This window comes from Sus scrofa, chromosome 13, assembly GCF_000003025.6.
Source record: "Sus scrofa isolate TJ Tabasco breed Duroc chromosome 13, Sscrofa11.1, whole genome shotgun sequence".
NCBI classification, from domain to species: Eukaryota; Metazoa; Chordata; class Mammalia; order Artiodactyla; family Suidae; genus Sus; species Sus scrofa.
Window position 1 is genome coordinate 108,415,506 of NC_010455.5, and position 19,483 is coordinate 108,434,988.

The window sequence follows — 19,483 nt, forward strand, 5'->3', positions numbered from 1 at the left end:
AGCCCAACAAGGTGAGAGCCTGTACTAGGGAAAGGAAATAATGAGAGTGGGAAATGGAAAAGGGCAGGAGTATTTCAAGTTTTCGTTATTGTATATCTCATTACTGAACATCTCCACATACATACACAGAGAGAGAGAGAGGGAGAGAGAAGATTCTCCTCTTAGGATAAGCATTTCAGCACTGTCTTTGGTTCTGCCTTCCTTGCCTTTAGTTAGTCCTCCATTTCCGAATAGCACAGTTCTGTTGTCAAGATGGGGTCTGCCTCAGCATTAGAGCCCATGTGCCTCTGCAATTTGACATTATAAATAATCATAAGCCACATCCATGGTATTTGGTAGCTCAAAAAATCTCTATAGGAGAAAATTTGCAAATAAGGTATCTGAAAGTTGCATGTCCTGTCTTTAGAAATGGCAATGCTACTTATTGGGAGTCCAGGGCCTGGGAATTCCAAGTGGAAAAAGAGCAGATCCTAGAGGTCTCTGAGGTAGGCCTCCTGTGTTACAGAGAACATTTCCTTCTAGGAAAGAAGCCATCCTAACCCCTTCTCTAGGACAGAACCACAATATAATTACTTGGCAAGATAGCAATCATACTGTAATCATACTGATCTTCCAGCTTCATTAAAGTAATTTTAGTAGCAGCAACAAGAACCTTGACTCCCACAGGCTTAAACAATCAAAGTGATTTATCAGTTCATTTATTTCAAAAGTGTGGACGTAGTGCAAGCTTTTAAATACAGTCCATTAAGGGCTCCACCTCTCTTTCTCTGTGTTTCTCTGGATTCTGCCTTTCTTTCTTTGTTGACTGTGTCCTCAGACCAGCCTCCCTCTTAGTTGCTAGTAGCAGAAACATTGGTTTCTTGCTTCTTCAGCCCCATCCTAAGAGAGAGACCCTTACTTCACTCAACAATTAGACTGAAGTAAGTGCAGGACTTGTTCTAGCAGGCCCATACCAGAACAAATCATGATGGCAAGGGAGATGGGATTAGAACCATCCTGGATAGAGGCAAGGTCAATCCATCCCACCTACAACGCATGGTTGCAACTGAATGCATGAGGCAGGCGTGATATAGAAGAGGCACCATCATTCCATATCCAGCCTCTGCACTGATAAGCTTTGTCCCTGTAACTTAGAACACAAAGAGAAATAGACTCTTAATTTTAGCTGTTTTCTCTCTCTTGCCCCTCTTTCTCCTTCTCTCTCTCTCATTCTCCCCATCATCTTTACCTTCTGCTTTGTTAAAACTGATTGGCAGTGAAAGCAAGGTAGGAAAGGGGATGAGGAATAAGGGAAGAAAGATATAATGTGTTCTTCATTTTGGTAGAAGGACTCTAAGATTTAATGATTAAATAAATCTACACTGTTATCCAAAGTCTGCAGCTGTGGCCAGATCTAGTGGTCTAGATTAGCCCATACATGGGATGATCCAGAAAATTTTTATTTTGGGAAATTTTAGAAGAGAAAGAAAAATAGGCAGATTACCCAGAGATAATGTGCAAGTCTGGACAATTCTCCTTCAAAACAAATACTCTCCCTTGTGCTACTTGTGCACTCTTAGTAATTACTAAGTGAATAACCTAAAAATATGGCAAACATTGTGTATAATAATTATTCACAGTAGCACAAAAATAATTGAAAGCAACTTAAATATCCATCAATAGGCAAAGTGGTAGGTAGTTTATGGTACAACTATTCAATGGAACATTAAGCAACAATATTAAATAATGGTTCTGAAGGATCTGTAATATAAAAAAGTAATGCTGGAGTTCCTGTCGTGGCTCAGCACAAACAGATCTGACTGGTATCCATGCGGACACAGGTTCAATCCCTGGCCTTGCTCAGTGGGTTGGGGACGGCATTGCCGTAAGTTGTAGTGTAGGTCACAGATGCAGCTCAGATCCTGTGTTGCTGTGGCTGTGGTGTAAGGCAGCAGCTGAAGCTCCAATTCAACCTCTAGCCTGGGAACCTCCATATGCCACCAGGGTGGCCCTAAAAAAAAAAAAGATAATGCCTGTGATTTACTACCAAGGTTAAAAAAGCAGAATTTGAAAAATAATTATGTAAAATGTACATGAGATGAAATTATGTAAAATATACATACAAAAATAGACTAGAAAAAAAATACCAGATGGTCTTGAGTTTTAATGAAATGTGATTGTTCTCTACTTCTTGTTTTTATATACTATTATATTAATTTTATAATTGAAAAAAATTAGCATTATTACCTGGCATTTCTCCTCTGTGCTGGTAAAACAGTAGTTACAATTAGGTAGTCTGTCCTCTGTGCCAACAGCACTCATTCATTTACTCAACAAATAATTTTTGAATACCTATTATGTACTAGGCACCAGGGATATTTCAGTGAGGTAAATGACCTGGTCCCTGTCCCTATGCTTACAACCCAGTGAATATGACAGATAAAAATCAAATAATTAATTACAAATCAGGAAAACACTGAATAAATGTAACCCACATAATATCATACTGGGAAGGGGAAGCTGCTTTAAAATGGGGTCTAAAAAGCTTCCAAGGAAGTAGTATCTAAACTGAGATGAAGAGGACAAGAGGCCAAAAACTGCAAATGTCAGGGCAGTGCAATTTAAGCAGAGGACCTAAGGTGAGAAAGAGCTGAGGCATGTCTTTCCAACTGAAAGGAAAAGGCCCGGGTGGCTGTAGCACAACACAAGAGGGGAAGAGGGTTAAAATGAGGTTGGAGAGGTAAGGAGGGTCCAGAACATGCAAAACCATGACAAGAATTTCAGATTTTATTCCAAGTGCACTGTGAAACCATCCAAAGTTTTTATAGAGAACAAACATGGTTCAGTTGCATTTTAATACACTCACTCAATTGTGATAAATGATTTGGTGGTGAGCAGGAGACAAGATAAGAAGCAGAGGAACTAGTCAGAAGGTCTTTGCAGGAGACACAGTGAACTGGATTAGGGTGGTGGCAATGGAATTAATTAGACTGTAAGATTTCAGGGTATGATTTCAAGATAGACCAGATTATTGGTTTCAGTAATTAAGTATATGGCAGTAGCACTTACAGATATGGGAAAAGTGAGGATGAATTTGGGGAATTTCATTAAATGTATTTATTTACTTATTTATTTTTGTCTTTTTGCCTTTTCTAGGGCCGCTCCTGCGGCATATGGAGGTTCCCAGGCTAGGAGTCCAATCAGAGCTGCAGCCGCTGGCCTACACCACAGCCACAGCAATGAGGGGTCCCGGCCACGTCTGCGACCTACACCACAGCTCATGGCAATGCGGCATCCTTAACCCACTGATCAAGGCCAGGGATCAAACCCGCAACCTCATGGTTCCTAGTCGGATTCGTTAACCACTGAGCCATGACGGGAACTCTCAAGAATTTCACTAAATTTAAATAACACTAACTATAACATATAATCTTCTTATATAATCTTAACTCTGGGAAGATCTTTAAGAATAGATAATATCTTTTTCACCTTTGAAGTCTCAGCATCCTGAACAATGCAACATGTTATAGACTAGCATTCAATAAGTGTTTGTTAAATGAAGTTCAAGCTTTACAAATATTTTTCTTCATTCCAGTGTAATAAAATAATACTTATTGTGAAAAGCCTGATTTTACAGTTTTCCTTACCAAGGCAGGCAAGGAAAAATTGTCTAACCATTAATTATTTCTGCAAAAGAGAAAGTATGAAATGCTTATTTTTTTAATTCTTTGTTTGTTTAGTTTTCTGTAGTTAAACTAAAACGGGAGTTAAAAGCTTTGTGTGTGTTTAAATTCTTGGGCCTGTTACTGACCTTCTTCAAGTGATTTTACCTCCCAGTGTTTTAGTTTCTCCATTTGCAAAAGAGAGATAATGGTAGTTGCCTTATCTCACAAGGATGTCATGAAAATAAGTCAGATAAATTGCTTTGCCCTCCTTGGAGAGGGGCTTGAGAAAGTAAGCATTATTAAATATGATGATGAATACCCACAACTTCAAAGATATTTTTAAATTGCCCCCAAGTCTTTGAACATGTTAAGCCTATGAATAGCACCATGTTAGGTGTTTATACATTTCTGGCAAGCTTTCACCTCTTGTTAAAGCAGTAAATGGTCTTTGAACAAATGTATTTCTCATTCTTTGATAACTATGCTTCCTTGTTTGTACACTTGAGAAAGATGATTATCATCTGGCATATGAGGTCAAGTTGAACTCCTTGGTGCCACTACAGTTCAATTGCAGCTTTAATTGAGTTTTTCTTCCAAGGCTGAAAATAAGTCACTTGGTTCACTTTAGTAAGCTACTTACATTCTAAATAATTGTGAGATGAATTCAATTATTTTCTGCAAATGATATGTGTAAATAATGCTTTCCGTTTTAGCAATAATACCCTCACTCAAAAACTGATATAAAAAAATTAGTATTTTTATGTCTTCATTGTTGTATTTTTTCCAATAGGTTTTCTTAAAATTGCTTTTAATAACTATAATTACTCATTTTAACATTTCTAACATAGACAGCCATGATACACATATAAATATCACAGAAGTAAAAGCCTACAGCCCTCAGGACAAAATACAGGATGATAAACATCATCCAAAACAACATGTCTTACTGCAGATAAGCATCAGGTTCATAATCAGTGTTACATTAAAAAACTGACATTAGCACTTTCACACTTATCCAAACATCCCTTGCCTATATATTCAACACAAATCAAAACCAATTTCTGCATGAGTGCTGTAAAATCATTCCTTGCAAACTATGAAAGTAAGACCTACCTCTCCTCTTTAATAAAACCATGCAAAGTAAGTCTTAATATACCCATTTGATAAATGTGGAATCTGAAGTTGTGTGACTTATACTAGATTCCCTTGGCCAGGTCAGAACACAGGCTAAGAATGTTTGACCATTTCTCCTGCTATCTTTTTCTCTCAAGGAAGAAATGAGAATTTGAGGCAACATAAATGAAGACATTGCACAGTTTGATGACTTTCTAAGAAGGGAGATCTAAACCAGGTAGAGGAAGGCTATGGGATAAATGGCCTCAATTCCACTAAGTGATGATAGACGCCTCCTCATGGCCCCAGCAGGCTCTGACAGAATGGACACTGAAGGACAGGCATATCCCTCAGCTAGGTCCATGGGAACAAATGTCCTACTTGTCACAAGTTCCATATGCAGGGAAGGTGTTCTAGTTCTATTTTCAGAATATTATTAAAGTTTTATTTTGAAATTTGTCTTTAGGCATAGTCCCAGGGGCCTATAAACAATGCTATCAGCAAAACCTCCTCTCAAACACAATCCTATTGCATAGGCCTTTAACAGGTGTGGTGGCCTGAATTCCTTTACTACTGGGAAAATCATTCATGATTTCTAATATCATTGACTGTGCCTAAGCCAAAGGTCACAGATTAATAGCCAATAATGGGCTGATTTTTCCACAAAAGGTTTTTGAAGTGGACCTTTGCAATGACTTCTGACACCAACATCCAAGATAGGCCAAACTTCACAGGTTAAGGGCACAGTTCTCCAGAAAACTGCCCTCACTTCAGACACCAGCTTAAAGTTTGGGGATCCCCAAGCCACCCTCACTTCTGACAAGCTGGCTACCCCTTCAGGTTAGATAATGCACTAGAATGACTCACAGAACTCAGAAAAGTACTATACTTATGATTACAGTTTTATTACAGCAGAAGAATTAAAGCCAGTCAAGGAGAAAAATGCATTAGAGATATGGGAGGATTCCAAAAGTAAGCTTCTTCGCCCAAGCCTCAAAGTGTCCAGTGTTTTTATTGGGACTTCACTACATCAGCACAACTGGTTGAATTACTGGTCAGTCTCTAGCCTCCTCCTCTTCTAGGAGGTCTGGCTGATAATAACATGTTTGCTCTTGCTGGTGTGACCAGCCTCCACCCTGGGTTCTCCCATAAGGTATTAGGTGTGGTCTGAGGTGCTCACTATGAATAAGGAATTCCTACAACTCAGAAAATGTCAAGGGTGCAGAAGCTACTTCTCAGGACTCAGGAAGAAAAGCCAGCCAAATTCTTTATTATACACCTATCCTATATATATATATATATATATATATATATATATAATTTTAAATTAGTTATCAACATTTTAAAATCAGTGTCTACATTAAAATTTGAACTTTTGTCTCCTCCTGAAATATCTGCAATTTTAGGTCTCCACTCCCACAAAGCTGCTGCCTCTTTTTAAAGGATATTCTCCTGACCATCTCCACAGTCTATTTTCTTATTCTTGGTGTGATTCACTCCTTTTGTGTCCTTAAGGGATTCTTCAGACATTTAAATTTGCAAATCTTGGCGTAATAAGCCTTGGATATTTTTGTTTCCATTGCACATTATCTTAAAAGAATAAATGAGGGAAGTTCCTGTTGTGGTGCAGCAGAATTGAATCCAACTAGTGTCCATGAGGATGCGGGTTTGATCCCTCACCTTGCTCAATGGGTCAGGGATCCAGCGTTGCCATGAGCTTCGGTGTAGGTCACAGACAAAGCTCAGATCCCTCGCGTTGCTTTGGCGGTGGTGTAGGCTAGCAGCTGTAACTCCAATTCGACCCCTAGCCTGGAACTTCCATATGCCACTGGTGCGGTCCTAAAAAGCAATGAAAGAATAAATGACAATTACCTTTTGCCATTTCATTCTCAGACTTTTTTTTTTAGGGCCGCACCTATGGCACAGGGATGTTCCCAGGCTAGATGTCTAATGAAAGCTACAGCTGCTGGCCTACGCCACAGCCACAGCAAGGCGGGATCTGAGCCGCGTCTGTGACCTATACCACAGCTCACAGGAACACCAGATCCTTAATCTACTGAGGGAGGACAGGGATCCAACCCACAACCTCACGGTTCCGGTTAGATTCGTTTCCACTGCACCACGACAGGAACTCCTCATTCTCAGTTAAAACCACTCTTCCTTCACACTTTGTGAGAGTGTGGGTGCAGGTGCCATGTGTTTGTCTCTGATTTCTTGAGCCAGGCTAATGTGGAATTTCTGACTGCAGAACCAGGACAAACTAAATTAAAACTCACATTATCCTCAGAATCAAAAACTATAGCCAATCCAGGATCTCAGAAATGAAGACTCTCATTCTAAAGACAAAACAAACTGACGTTTCTCAATATTTTTAAAGCAATGACTTCCTTCATCAGCATAAAATTCTCACATTTTCCTTTATTATTTGACATTCAACATAACTGAAAATAAATAAATGAAACAAATATTATTTTCAAGCATGGACTTGGAGAAGAGACTTGTGGTTGCCTGATGGGAGGGGGAGGGAGTGGGAGGGATCGGGAGCTTGGGCTTATCAGACACAACCTAGAATAGATTTACAAGGAGATCCTGCTGAATAGCATTGAGAACTATGTCTAGATACTCATGTCGCAACAGAAGAAAGGGTGGGGGGAAAAACTGTAACTGCAATGTATACATCTAAGGATAACCTGACCCCCTTGCTGTACAGTGGGAAAATAAAAAAAATAAATAAAATAAATTAAAAAAAATATTATTTTCAAACTTCATTTGCTCCTTCCCCCCATTAAAACTCTTTGCAAATCACTTGCTTAAATAATCTTAAAGGCATGAAATAAGCCCCAAGTATTTCAGAGGCACATGGACACCTGCAGTCTCTCCCAGGTACAGCTGTCACATAGACCTTGAAGTACAGTGGGTCCTCAATATTTGCAGATTCCATGTTTGTAAATTCACCTCCTAAAATTTATTTGTAACCCCAAAATCAATACCTATAGCATTTTTACAGTCATTCATGGACACGTGCACAACAGTGAAAAATTTGAGTCACTTGACACAAAGATCCCCAGCTGAGGTCAAACAAGGTGACACTCTGCCTACTTGTTCCAAAAAGAACACTGTAGGAGTTCCCATTGTGGCCCAGTGGTAACAAACCTGACTAGTATCCAGGAGAATTTGGCTTTGATCCCTGGCCTTGCCCGGTGGGTTAAGGATCCACTGTTGCCACAAGTGAGCTGGGGTGTAGGTCGCAGCTCAGATATTGAGTTGCTGTGGCTATGGCCTGTGGCAACCCCAGGTACTTCCATATGCTGCAGGTGCAGCCCTAAAAAGACAAAAAAAAAAAAAAAAAAAAAAAAAAAGAACACCGTGAACAAGTGTCCTTTTTGTGATCTACTTTCTACTTAGTGGTGTTTTTTCTTTTTTTCATTTTTGTGCTTCTTGGTGATTTTGCTGTTTAAAATGACCCCCAAGCACAGTGCCGAAGTGCTGTCTGGTATTCCTAACTGCAAGAATTCTGTCATACGCCTTACAGAGAAAATACTTGTGTATATAAGCTCATGTACAGTCAAGAGCATGTTGGACATGAATTTGATATTAATGAATCAACTATATATTATTTTAATTATCATTGTCTTTCTTAGGGCTGCGCCCATGGCATATGGAGGTTCCCAGGCTAGGGGTCTAATCGGAGCTGTAACCACCAGCCTATGCCAGAGCCACAGCAACTCGGGATCCGAGCCCCATCTTCGACCTACACTACAGCTCAAGGCAATGCCAGATCCCTAACCACTGAGCGAGGCCAGGGGTCTAACCTGCAACCTCATGGTTCCTAGTCATATTCGCTAACCACTGTGGCACAACGGGAACTCCTCAACAATATATATTAAATAAGGTATCTTTAAACAGAAACACACATAAAATAAGATTATACATTGATCAGTTGACAACAATGTTGTGACTAGAGGCTCTCAGGAATGCAATCCTGTATTTCCCCCAGAAGAAATTGTTCTGTATTCACTAAGTCAGTGTTTATGGTGACTTTATAGAACATACTATCACAAATAACAAGAATCAACCGCACTTGAAAAATAGTGAAACACACAACAGACTTTCCAGTACAAACTTATTTCAAAGATGGTTGTAGAGGGAGAGGAGTAGTGGATGAAAATCAAGCTCAAAGGCAAATAAGCATTAAGGATCTTATTTTACTTTAAACCAGAAAATTATGTGGAGTTAACGCTAAATCTCTTTCCCAAGCAAGCCAACACAGCATTAAGGTGCCACATGGTAAACAGAACTTAAAAGTTCAGAGGCCTAGTTGCTGGCCCCAATTCTGAAAAAAAAAAAAAAAAAAAAAAAAAAAAGAAAAAAAAATTAGCATAGGCAAGGCAGTTTCTTCATCTGCTAGAGGGACTTAAATCTTGAAGCAATAAGATGTCATATTTGCCATAACTACATATTATCCACAAAAAGTTGTAATGTAAATTCTCTCACTGGATGACCTCTATGACCCCTTGCTCCAAAATTATATAATTTAAGGAAGCGAATCATTCTACCAAAACAAAAAAATATATAAAGTGTTCATAATATTGAGAAGAGTTTTCCTTTGGAATGTTTACTTTTGTCAAGGAGAGAATTTCAAGTATAAGAATTAGAAAACATCTGCGGTATTTTTAAAAACTGCATTCATTAGGCCACTATTTTCTTTCTAAAAATGAGAAAAAGAGCATCCTCTGTTGGTAGCCATCCTTGCCTCAGCTTCACCACAAATTTTGTAAATGTGGAGAAGCAAAAGTACCACTAGATGGAGCACAAACAAAACACATCTATTTATTGGCAGTTCGAGGAATCCCTGGCAGTGTTCAAAAGAGCTCTTAAAAGACCACTTGCCCAGTAAATGGAAGCTTAGTGAAGCTAGCTGAGTAACCTCAAGAATCTAGAATATTCTCTGGCAAAATCAAATCTAGAACCTCATTCAATAACTTACCCTGTGTTCTTTCCAAAACTATGCTGATGGGAAAATTCTTTTTCCTTCTTAGCATAACCTGCAATGGTGCATTCCAGTTTTTTCATATTTTTTAACTGAAGGTTAATTGTGTTAGACGACATTGAGGGACCTACTTCAGGTAATAGGCTGAGATGCTGTAGATCTACAGTCATAAATTTACTGGCAAGGTCCTCCTGATTTAACTGTTCCACTGACGGTCAAGAGCCCAGGTAGGTATCACCCTGGTAATTTGCCTTTATAATTCAGGCTGCTGGCCACACTCTCTCCCAGCAACTGCCGTCAGAATAGCAGTCCTAAGGACGTGAAGGCACGACTTCAGATGAATCCTCATATAAACCTGGAAGTTAGTTCTGAGGACGTGTGCAGGATGGCCTGTTGGTTGTTTCCTTTAACCTAATAGGCCTTTAGCTGCCCCCCCACAACCGCTTTTGGCAAAGAAATCTGACCAAATTCTTTGGGGAGTGGAGGGTTGTAGATTTCTTCGAAACTTCTTTTCAAAGTCACCACTTGATATTTTGCATCCAAACACTGATGCAAAGATGAAAAGCAATGACCATTAAGGAACATAATTTCCATTGTTTTAAGAACATATGAGATCTTCTAGTTAACAAATACTTATTGGACGAATTTTGGAGTGCCTACACGTGTCCTTCTGGACCAATCGCCAAATTTGGAGGCCCAAAGGCCCACCACTGAAAGCGAGGTAAGACGGACGCTAACAAACGGCTTGCCTTCTTACAAGGAGAAACCAGAAGTGGGGGCACCGCTCCTCCCCCCCGCAGCCCCTCAGGTTGCAAGTGTCTGAGCCGAGTCCCAGGTGCACAGCCCACAGCTTAGGGAAGCGCACAGCGCGCGGGGACCAACTCCGTTCCTTTCCCTGCGGTCAGAGCCTCGCCTTGGCCCCCGAGGGACCCGCGGCTGACAGAGCCCAACTCTTCGCGGCGGCAATGGGCGCCTCCGGAGAAGCCCCGGGCCGACCGCGGCCTCAGGCGGGGCGCGGGGGCTGGGCGGGCGAACCACCGCAGGTTCCCGGGAGCAGTGAGCGAGCCAGAGGCTGACATTTTTTGTTTGTTTCAGACTGGATGGTGGATGGCGGTAGGCCGAGGCTTTTCCGCCCGCTGAAAGTCAGCGAGAAAAACAGCGCGCGTGAAGCAAAAGCGCAGCGCCTACGCCTCTTTCAGTTAGGGTTAGACTTAAAAAATGGCCGCCACCGCTCCTGGGCCCACCCTCCGCAACCCGCCGATCAGGCGGATGCGTCTCCCTATAAAAGGAGCGGCCGCCGACCGCGCCGATTGGCCGAGGCCCGCCCCGCGCGGCTCTCGCGAGAGCCAGGCTCGCTAAAAAAATTTTTTTTTTTTTTCCTAAAGTTCCGCTTCCGGCCATGAGGTTAATCGCTGCACTTCTATCATGTTCCTAAATAGAAGATTTGGGTATTTTCTTCCAACCAGCCAACTTGTAACTTGAAAACTAACTAGAGAGAGTACCCATAGTGGCACAGCGGAAACGAATCCCTCTAGGAAGCATGAGGTTGCGGTTTTGATCCCTGGCCTCGCTCCGTGGGTTAAGGATCTGGGCGTTGCCCGTGAGCTGTGGTATAGGTCGCAGAGGCTGCTCTGGCCTGCTGTGGCATAGGCTGGCAGCTGCAACTCCGATTGGACCCTTAGCCTGGGAACCTCCATATGCGGAGCGCGGCCCTTAAAAAAAAAAAAAAAAAAAAAAAAAAAAAAAAAAAAAAAGCAAAACTAGAGGGTTTCTGAGCGACCTTTGCCATACGACTCGAGAGAAATGGAGTTCATAGAGAAATTTGGAGTCCAGGGATACAGAACAGTGATTCTCAGTTCTGATCATCACATTTGTTAGAGAACATTACGAATATAAATTCCCAAGCAGCACCAACTCAAACAGAATCTTGGATCAATCAGCTGGTTCAGCTGCCTCAGCGTTCCTGCTTGGCTTCCTTCTCATTGGAATGCCTTCTCCAACTTCTTGAGCAGAGGGTGTGTTTTATTACGTATAACTACTTCATTCTTAATTTTTATAATCATTGAATTTGCTTTAATGTTGTGGTGACATTAAGAAAAGAACAATGCACCATAAATTGTAGCACGTTTTTATATTGGCCAGTACGATGCCGTTTTTCATATAACTGGCTGATCTTAAAAGCTGAACTCATTCAGTTGGGTGGATTCCGTGCATTTTTCGCTATTGGCCTCTCGATCTGAGAGAAAAGATGATGGGGGATTGTTTTGATACGATTTAGGGTAAGGAAAGTGTAGCTAAAGGGAATTTTAACAGTTTATATTCCCTTCCCCTAGATTACTTGAAAAGGATCATCTATGACACCGAGAAAGAGGCTAGAGTGTGTACAAAATATTCCAGACTAGTTCGGTTAACTGCCTAAGTTAAGGATTGTTTGCCCATCTAACCTAGCAAGCTACTTTGGAGATCACTTTAAATTTAATTCTCTTAACCTCTTGAAATCTCAATTTCTTAATTCGTAAAGTGGGAATACTACTTGTCTTACTCATTTCTCTGGGATATTGAAGTTTAAATTAGATAAATATATGGTTATCCCTGTTTTAGGGGAAAAAAAGGGAGTTTTAAGAATTCTAAAGTGAGGGGTTTGGGGTCATTCTCTAGTGCTTATGAATATAGTGAGTGCAGCATCAACTGTTCAACTGCTCCTAGATAATTATTTTCTTCACATTATCCAATCTAGTAGTCTTGCTTACAATCAGTAAAATGGGAAACACAGGCCAAAGAATGAAATGTACGTCTTCACAAATGCTTGATTCAGACTAAACTGAATTACTTGGGGCTGCTAGTACATGCCTATCATGTTTATACCTTAGAGCCTTTGCCCTGATGTTTTCTCTGCCCCCTACTGGGAGTGCACCATAGAAATCATCAGGGAAGGGGATAGAGATGAAAAAAGAAGAGCCCACAATCCTTGTCTTCTAAGGATATATCTAGCAAGGGAGAAAGCAAAAAAGATAAAGCTGCATAAATTAAGTGGTCAGTAGAAGTACAAGTAATATAATGTGCTGAGGACGCAAATAATCGACTTCGACTCTGGAGGAAGTCGCATGATCTATAAACTGATTCTATGGCAAAAAAAAAATGCCATAGACAGACATTATCTGATTTGAATTTCTCAATGATCCTGTGAGACAGATAGGGATTAGGATTAGCAACCCCACTTATCAGTAAGGAAATTGATCTTCACAGTGTTTAAACAGTTTGTTTAAATCATGCAGCTGGTAGGTGGCAGGGTCTGGACCTGAACTCACATTTGCTGCCCATAGGGAAGGGCGTTCTGCTAGATTTAAATTCCAGCTGTCCTTAAAGCTTAGCCTCAAAGCCAAATTTACCAGAAAGTCTTCCCTGAGCCCTCCAGGTATTTTCTCTCCTGTGAACCTTCATTTTATACTTCTCTCAGGACATTAAATCACTTTCTACCTGTATGAATGTCACCTCTTACACTAGACTGCAGGCCTCTGAAGGACACAGTGTGACTTCTGATTAAGCACTCACTGCATTTAGCCCAGTACTTTGCATGGAGCAAATACTAAATATTTTGAGTTATGTCAGTACTGCCATTATTCTGTCAACCACTCAGGTCATTTCAGACCCTTCTTTTCCTCTTCATAAGGAATAGGCACCAGAACTTGTCAGTTTTTCATAACTTCTTTTTAATTCCTATTGCTTATAATTTTGAGTTTAAGACCTGACTACCTCATCTAAACAAATAATTTAACTGATCCTTGAATCTCCAGAGCCTTTCCTAATCCAATTTATCCTACAAACTACCACTATATTCATTTTAATTCCCTTATGTTTCCTGTTTTTGAATCTCTAATGGTTCCCCTTTGCCTATAGGCCATTTAACACAAAGTCTTCCAGTCCCTGGCTTTAATTTATCTTCCTAGTCATTGCTCCTAGTCCACGCCATATGAGCTCTTCATTTTAACAAAACCAGTGTATTAAACATGCCTTGAATATGCTTTGTTCATCTCTAGCCTCTTGCTCATTTCCATTGTGATTTTCTGAATATTTGCCCTCTTTTTTTACTCCCCACATTCATCCTAATGCCACACCATCCATGATGGCATACCTCCACTTCTCTCATAGCAACCTCCCTTCCATAAACTTCAACAAAGTTAATCTTATATCACTCATTTGGCACAAATTATGTTGTATCACAAATTGCTCTCTCCCTCTCTCTCTCTCAAGGAAATGTAGGAGTTCCCGTCGTGGCGCAGTGGAAAAAAATCCGACTGGGAACCATGAGGTTGCGGTTCATTGGATCCCTGGCCTCGTTCAGTGGGTTAAGGATCTGGTGTTGCTGTGAGCTGTGGTGTAGGTTGCAGACGCGGCTCGGATCCCGCCTTGCTGTGGCTCTGGTGTAGGCCTGTGGCTACAGCCAGTGGCTACAGCTCCGATTCGACCCCTAGCCTGGGAATCTCCATATGCCACGTGTGCAGCCCTGAAAAAAAAAGCAAATTAAATAAATAAAGGAAATGTAAGCTCCAAGGTCAAGAATATCTCCTCTATGCCATAAACATGTTATTTGACAACTTTACCATTATGGAAATGCAATAGAGACATGGACATTTCAATAATTGAAATATTTTCTGTTCTCCCAGAATCATATAATATCCAAAGTTTTCTGTCACATATACTCAAAACGTTTCCTTCTAACCATGTTATCTGTATTCAGAAGCATCTTTGGTGTACTATGTTGGGTCCAACTTCTTTAAATTCTGCAGCAGTGATCCACATATCCTGGAAGGCAGACAGGGATGCAAGAATAGAGCCTCCCATCCACACTGATATTTTCCTTTCTGGGGGAGCTACAACCTGCACAGGAGTGTTGGCAGGTACCACCTTTGCTATATCCTTAACTAGCCGTTTATCTAAACCAGGGAAAGAGGTTGATCCCCCAGCAAGGATAATATTGGAGAAAAAGGAATTCCTCAGATCTGTATCGCATTTCATTATGCTGCTGAAGCACATCTTATCAATGCCAGGGGACTCAAGGTGCATGAGACTCGGAGAAAAGAGGGCCTCTGGACAATGAAAGAGCTGGTCATGGAGCTTGATTATCTTCCCATCAGGTAGTTGGTAACCCTTCTCTACAGAGTCAGCTCTCTTGGCCTTTTCCTCTTCAAAGTTCATTGCCACATAACAAGAGGTTTCTTTAATGTCTGCGACAATCTTTCTGTCTGAAGCACTAAGCAGCATGATGCCGTGTTCCTTCAACAGCATCATCAGGTAGTTGGTGAGGTCAAGGCCTGCCAGATCTAGCTGCTGGACACCATGAGGCAGACAGTAACCCTCAAAGACGGGTACACACTGGGTAACTCCAGCACCTGAATTCAGCACAAAGCCAGTTGTGAAGCCAGCAGCAAAGAGAGCTAGCACCCCCTGGATGGACATATAGAAAGCAGGAACCTCCAAGTGCTCAAAAAACACTTCAGTGACCCGTTGCCGGTTGGCCAATGGGTTCAGTGCTGATTCGGTAATCAAGACTGGGCCATCACAGGGCTTCAGCTTCAGGTTATGGTCATAGATATGATTCCACATGATCTCCATGTCTTCCCAGGAAGTAATTAGACCACGCTCCACTGGGTAGCTGTAGGAAGAGCAAAGAGATAAATGGCAGCTTTTAATTCTTCCAGTGTCTATTCTCTTCAATCCTAGATTAATCCATGTATTTATTACCAGTATCCCTTTATGAGCAAGACTGCCACAGCCTCTGAGAGATGGTAATTACCAGCAAAAGTTAGCACAGCTACCTTCCACTGCAATCTTTGCTTTCCACTGCCCACACCCTCCCCCGCCCTATTGGAATACACCCCCCCCCTTTTTTTTGTCTTTTTGACTTTTCTAGGGCCGCTTCTGCCGCACATGGAGATTCCCAGGCTAGGGGTCGAATCGGAGCTGTAGCCACTGGCTGTAGCCACAGGCCTACACCAGGGCCACAGCAAGGCAGGATCCGAGCCGCGTCTGCAACCTACACCACAGCTCAAGGCAACGCCAGATCCTTAACCCACTGAGCAAGGCCAGGGATCAAACCCGCAACCTCATGGTTCTTAGTCGGATTCGTTAACCACTGTGCCACGATGGGAACTCCAAGGAGTACCCCTCTCGACTTGGAAAAAAAAAAAAAAAAAAAAAAAAATAGGGAAATCTTCACATAATAATGTTTTAATAACAGTCAACTGAAAAAAAAAAAAAAAACCGTGACACAGATACTATTCATTAACATTCCTAAAACTCGTATTTTATGAATGAACTCGTATTTTATGAACGATAACTGTGTTTCTACGTTTGACTACATTTGACTAGATACCGAAAAGAAGTAATGGTCACTCTAGATATGTGGTCCGCTCAGATTTGCGGCTCAAGCGTTTGCAATAACGCGGGTTGTAGATACTTTCCTGTTCCTCCTCTCTTTACCTTTTCCCTCACTCTTGAGCCCCTCCTACGGGCACTCCCTCCTTCCGCTCCTCGGGTCCTGCCTACAGGGAGAAGGCGGTACCTGATGGAAAGGGAGTGTCTCCGCTCCTGAGCTTGGTCTCCCACGCACACTTCCTGCGCGCCCTCAACAGCCCAGGTCTGGCCCTTGGCGCGGCCGATGATATTCGGGTAGATAAAGAGAGGATCCCGGGACCCAGCCAGGCCAGCCTTGATCACTCCTGAGCCGTTGTCGATCACCACCGGTAGCTGGTAGTAGCTCATGCCGCCGCCGCAGCCTCCTGTCGCCCGGCCGCTCCGGCTGTTTTGGCTGCAGGCTGAGCGGGAAGCGCGCAAAGTGATGAGCGGGGGCCGAGGGCCTGGAACGCCGCGTCATAGAGGCCCCCGCACGGCCCCACGGGGCCTGAGCGGGGCTGGTGCGGCGACAGCCCAAGCCCGTGGGCTGTGTGGACTCAAGGTGTGGTCTGAAGTGCCACCCACGGTTGCGTCTCACCCGGGATGGACTACTCCTTTCCCGTTGGAATCCTGGAATACCAATATCGGGAAAACCCGATTGTCCTCCCCAAAGATAAAAATCTAATCCTTCACGAGAGGCTTTCTCTAGTACTTCAATGAAACATAAAAGGTTTTATTTCTCAGAGCCATTAAATTCTGATTAATAGGTCCAGGGACCTATGGGAAGCCCCGAAATGAGCCCTAGAAACTGGAATAAAGGTGGAGAGCCTTGACAGGTGAAAGTTTTAAGAGGGGAAGCACAGCCTATGCTTCTGAAACCCTCGTCAACTTCTAAAAATAAAAAGGAAAAAAGTGCTATTATTTAAAGTGGATTTAAAATACTTTGATTATGGTTTTTATATATACTGGGCAATAGTTTGTGTTTCTCGTGGTTTCTAAGTAAAATGTACTCAAAACCAAAATAGTAGAAACATTAAAAAAAAATTTTTTTTAGCACTCCCATTACGTTATCCCCCCACCCCCTGCAGTGTAATATGGAAGCTCATTTCTGGTTCCCTAAAAGTTCTTGATTTTTAGGCAGAAGAATGTGTCTGCTTCTTCACGGGGAAAACGATATTCAGTACGTCATATGAAGTTCGGACTTAGAAAAATTTATGTTCATTGTGCGCCAAAGTGCATCTTGGTGTCTGATTATTATTTTTTTTTAACCCCCTCAATTTTACACACCATGTAGAAGATTTTAAAGCAAGTACCTAAGCAGGAGAGAAGATTCAAAAGCTAATGACACATCCCTTCACCAGAGGCTGAACCGGTTACTTTCTCGCTAGCTAAATGACTGCTAAGGAGGTTGGTGCGCGAGTTCGCGTGCTGCGGGTCCTTCTTAGCCGGCCAAAGCCCTAAAACTCATCCGGGACTCTCAGCAGCTAAACGAGGAGAAAAGAAACTAATACAACACTTCTTTTCCGTGGAGGGAATTAAACCCAAAAGAAAGGCACATAACGCGTGCCGGGTTTCTAACTACCTTTGAAAAAAGCATATGCAAATTCTAACTTTTGAAATAGTGGTACTATTTAATTGGATCTATGCTTATTTTCCTTTTTTTGTTCGTTTGTTTTGTTGATCTGTTTAAAATTCCTTTATCTACTTTGAAGTGCTCAAGCTGCATGTTACAATAGCGATATCAACAAACTTCAGAGAGCTTGTTACTAGGAAGGTTTCCGTAGTGTAGTGGTTATCACGTTCGCCTAACACGCGAAAGGTCCCCGGTTCGAAACCGGGCGGAAACAGTGCCTTTGTTTCTTTTCCTCCCTCTTTGTTTTATGAAATTATGTTCTTCAAAAACATAATCTTGATAGAAACTTGCAGTAAAACATAATCTTGATAGAAACTTGCAGTATCTTGGAAATTTCAAATTGCTTGTTTTATTTAAATACATCTCACAACCTAATACTGAAAAAATAATGTAATGTACAGCCTGGTAACATTACCGGGCAGGGCCCTTTGGGGCTCCTGGGCACAAAAGCCTTTCTCTGTCCCCATTTCTTTTTAGGAAATAGGCCTCATTCAGCCTCCTTGACCTCCCTTGAGTGCCAAAGGGCAGGTAGTAGGAAGGAAAGATTACAGAAAACCAGATATCTAAAGTTGGGAAATTTAGCGCTTTTCTATGAAAGAATGCAAATGTCTAGGCTCACTGAAATCATCCTTTGATGTGCATCTCCACCAGTGTTCTGTGTTTTCACAGCCTGAGTTTCAAGGAGGGCAGGGTGGGGGGGCTCGCTCTCGGGAGTGGTTGCTAGATGGCAGGTATTCTTTGTTTCCTTCCTGAGTTCCCACAGGGCTCCGAGGTTCAGCCTCCGAGGTGGCTGCATTCCCGGTTGATTTGTGCCATCCTTTGTTTTGTGGACTTAACTATCAGTGTATGTGATAAAGAACTAAAAGACCCTAGCAAATGGAAGATGTTAACTACCTGATGAAGGATTGTTCATTCTGGAAAGAAGGACCACTAGAACCAGTCCTGGGGTCACAAAAACACCAACTTTGAAAAACAATGCAAGCCAGCATTTTCCCTGATCCTTATCTGTGGCCCTATTTTTCTACTTCCAAATTATAAAACCACTTCCTATTCTCTCCCAAAGGGGGGCACAGTCTTTAGGGCATTAGTCTGCTATAGCCCTCCTTTGCCTGGCAAAGCAATAAAGCTGTTACTTTTCTCCTTCACCCAAAACTCTTGTCTCCCTGTTTCTATTCAGCACTGGTGGACAGAGAGGTCCAGTTTCCACAACAAGGTAATCAAACACAGCACAAAAACTGGAGCCCTGGAGCCCTTGAGGACTCTGTATTACAAGTCATTTGGTTTTCCACTTGAGATTACAGATTTATCTAAACCCGAGACCATGTTTTATACTTCTAAATACTCAATATCTGTTCAACACATAGCAGAGGCTCATAAATATCTGAGTGAATTAATTACCAAAAAGGATTCTGACAAAACTAAAAGTGCAATCAGAAAGAAAATTATACTTATAAACATAAAATCAAGAAAGAACCAGCCTCTTTTTTTCCTAACGGTTGTGGTTTTATTCAAAAATATGATTCATACTGAGGAAAACTTAGAGACCAAACGGAATCTGTTTTTTTAAAAAAATCTCAGGAGAGAAGAAAAGAAACTCAAGTTGACACTGTCCTGAAAAATAAAGTCGCGAGTAAACTTCCTACGATCCTCATATAACTTTTAACAAGAAAAAAATGTTGAAGTTTTGGTTTTCTTAGATTTATAATGTCC

The 19,483-nt window shown here is 41.6% G+C and overlaps 1 protein-coding gene and 1 non-coding gene across 2 annotated transcripts; one reads left to right on the forward strand and one right to left on the reverse strand.

Moving 5' to 3' along the window:
* ACTRT3 (actin related protein T3) lies at positions 14,240 to 18,861 on the reverse strand. Its single transcript, XM_003358668.4, has 2 exons — positions 16,310 to 18,861; positions 14,240 to 15,400 (listed from the first exon to the last, which is right to left on the reverse strand). Exons 1-2 carry the CDS (start codon positions 16,507 to 16,509, stop codon positions 14,482 to 14,484), a joined length of 1,119 nt encoding a protein of 372 aa, XP_003358716.1. The 5' UTR covers positions 16,510 to 18,861; the 3' UTR covers positions 14,240 to 14,481.
* Positions 17,915 to 17,987, forward strand: TRNAV-AAC. Its single transcript has one exon. It is a non-coding gene; the product is annotated as a tRNA-Val (tRNA).